The sequence below is a fragment of the Mandrillus leucophaeus genome, unplaced genomic scaffold, assembly GCF_000951045.1.
Source record: "Mandrillus leucophaeus isolate KB7577 unplaced genomic scaffold, Mleu.le_1.0 Scaffold164, whole genome shotgun sequence".
In the NCBI taxonomy this organism is placed as follows: Eukaryota; Metazoa; Chordata; class Mammalia; order Primates; family Cercopithecidae; genus Mandrillus; species Mandrillus leucophaeus.
Genome location: NW_012101632.1, coordinates 1,451,033 through 1,452,641, shown reverse-complemented (window position 1 = coordinate 1,452,641; position 1,609 = coordinate 1,451,033). Strand labels below are relative to the sequence as shown.

Sequence of the window (1,609 nt, the reverse complement as noted above, 5' to 3'; positions counted from 1 at the left end):
TTTTTTTTTTTTTTTTTTTGAGACGGAATTTCACTCTTGTTGCCCAGGCTGGAGTGCGGTGGTGCAAACTTGGCTCACTGCAACCTCCGCCTCCCAGGCTCAAGCAATTATCCTGCCTCAGCCTCCTGAGTAGCTGGGATTACAGGTGTGCGCCACCACACCCAGCTAATTTTGTACTTTTAGTAGAGACAGGGTTTCACTATGTTAGACTAGGCTGGTCTCGAACTCCTGACCTCAGGCAATCCACCTGCCTTGGCCTCCCAAAGTTCTGGGATGACAGGCATGAGCCACCATGCCCAGCCCAGGAAGGTCATTTCTTATTCTCTTAAGTAAGAAATGGGCTTGAGCACTGTCCCCAGGCAGGCTCCAAGACACACCTGTGAGGCCACTGGACATCGCTGTTCCCAGGGCCAAGCTGATCCACAGGTTTCAGTGTGGCTTTTGTTCTGTAGTAGACTGACAAACAGGTCTCCCCAGGGAACACAGGGGCCACTGGTGGGAGTCTGGAAGGGGATTTTGAAGGTCTGACTCTCCAGGTAGGAATTTCAGGCAGGTTGGGTTGGGGGGGCCAGATTTGGAGGGTCCCCTCGAATGCCAACCATAGATGAATGCCAAGTGCATGGGGAATGTGGGGACCAGCCTCTGCGGCAGCACCGGATCTCCCTAACCTCACTCCTCTCCCCTTTGACAGTGGCAAGCTGGTGTCTCCCAAGTGGAAGAATTTCAAAGGCCTCAAGCTGCTCTGCAGGGACAAGATCCGCCTGAACAACGCCATCTGGAGGGCCTGGTATATCCAGTGTGAGTGGGCACCAGCAGCCTCCCCAGCTGGGAGGGACCGCCCCCTCCAACCCTCCTGCCAGACGGTTCTACATGGTGGCTGCCCAGGAAAACCCCCAGGGACCCTTGGCCTGTGCCTAGCAGGACCCTCACCAGTGTAAACTCTTCCATCCAGTGGATTTTTTTTTTCCTTCAAGACAGGATCTTGCTCTGTTGCCCAGGCTGGAGTGCAGTGGCGTGATCATAGCTCACTGTAGCCTCAAACTCCTGGGCTGAAGAGATCCTCTGACCTCTGCCTCCCTAGTAGCTAGGACTACAGGCGCATGCCGCCACCCCCGGCTAATTAAAAAAATTTTTTTTTAGAGATGGGGTCTTGCTATGCTGCCCAGGCTAGTCTCAAACTCCTGGGCTCAAGCAATCCTCCCGCCTTGGCCTCCCGAAGTGGTGGGATTACAGCCGTGAGCTACCGCACCCAGCCCACCCTGTGGATTTGATGGACAGCTAAGGTTAGAGTGAGGGTGCTCTGTCTCCACGGATACCATTCCTCAGTCCTGGCTGTCTTCCTTTGGGATCTGCTGGTTCATTGTCTTCTGCAGAGCCCTGAGAAGAGCACACGTTCTCGCTGAGTCCAGGTTGCCATCCTGGGAATCTGGGCATGGCAGACACCAAAAGGACCATACGATGAAGGCAGTGACTGCCACTCTCTATAAAGAGACACCCTCGACCAGGCATGGTGGCTCACATCTGTAATCCCAGCACTTTGAGAGGCCAAGGTGGGCAGATCACTTGAGGTCAGGAGTTTGAGACCAGCCTGGCCAACATGGTGAAACCC

General features: G+C 54.6%; 1 protein-coding gene across 1 annotated transcript in view; it reads left to right on the top strand.

The window, feature by feature from the left end:
• Positions 1–1,609, top strand: part of MLXIPL (MLX interacting protein-like) — a gene marked incomplete at its 5' end in the record, with an annotated part of 45,201 nt that overhangs the window by 7,619 nt on the left and 35,973 nt on the right. Inside the window, one exon of the mRNA XM_011976358.1 lies at positions 692–798. Coding sequence (XP_011831748.1) covers positions 692–798 — 107 coding nt within the window. The remainder of the gene's footprint in view (positions 1–691; positions 799–1,609) is intronic.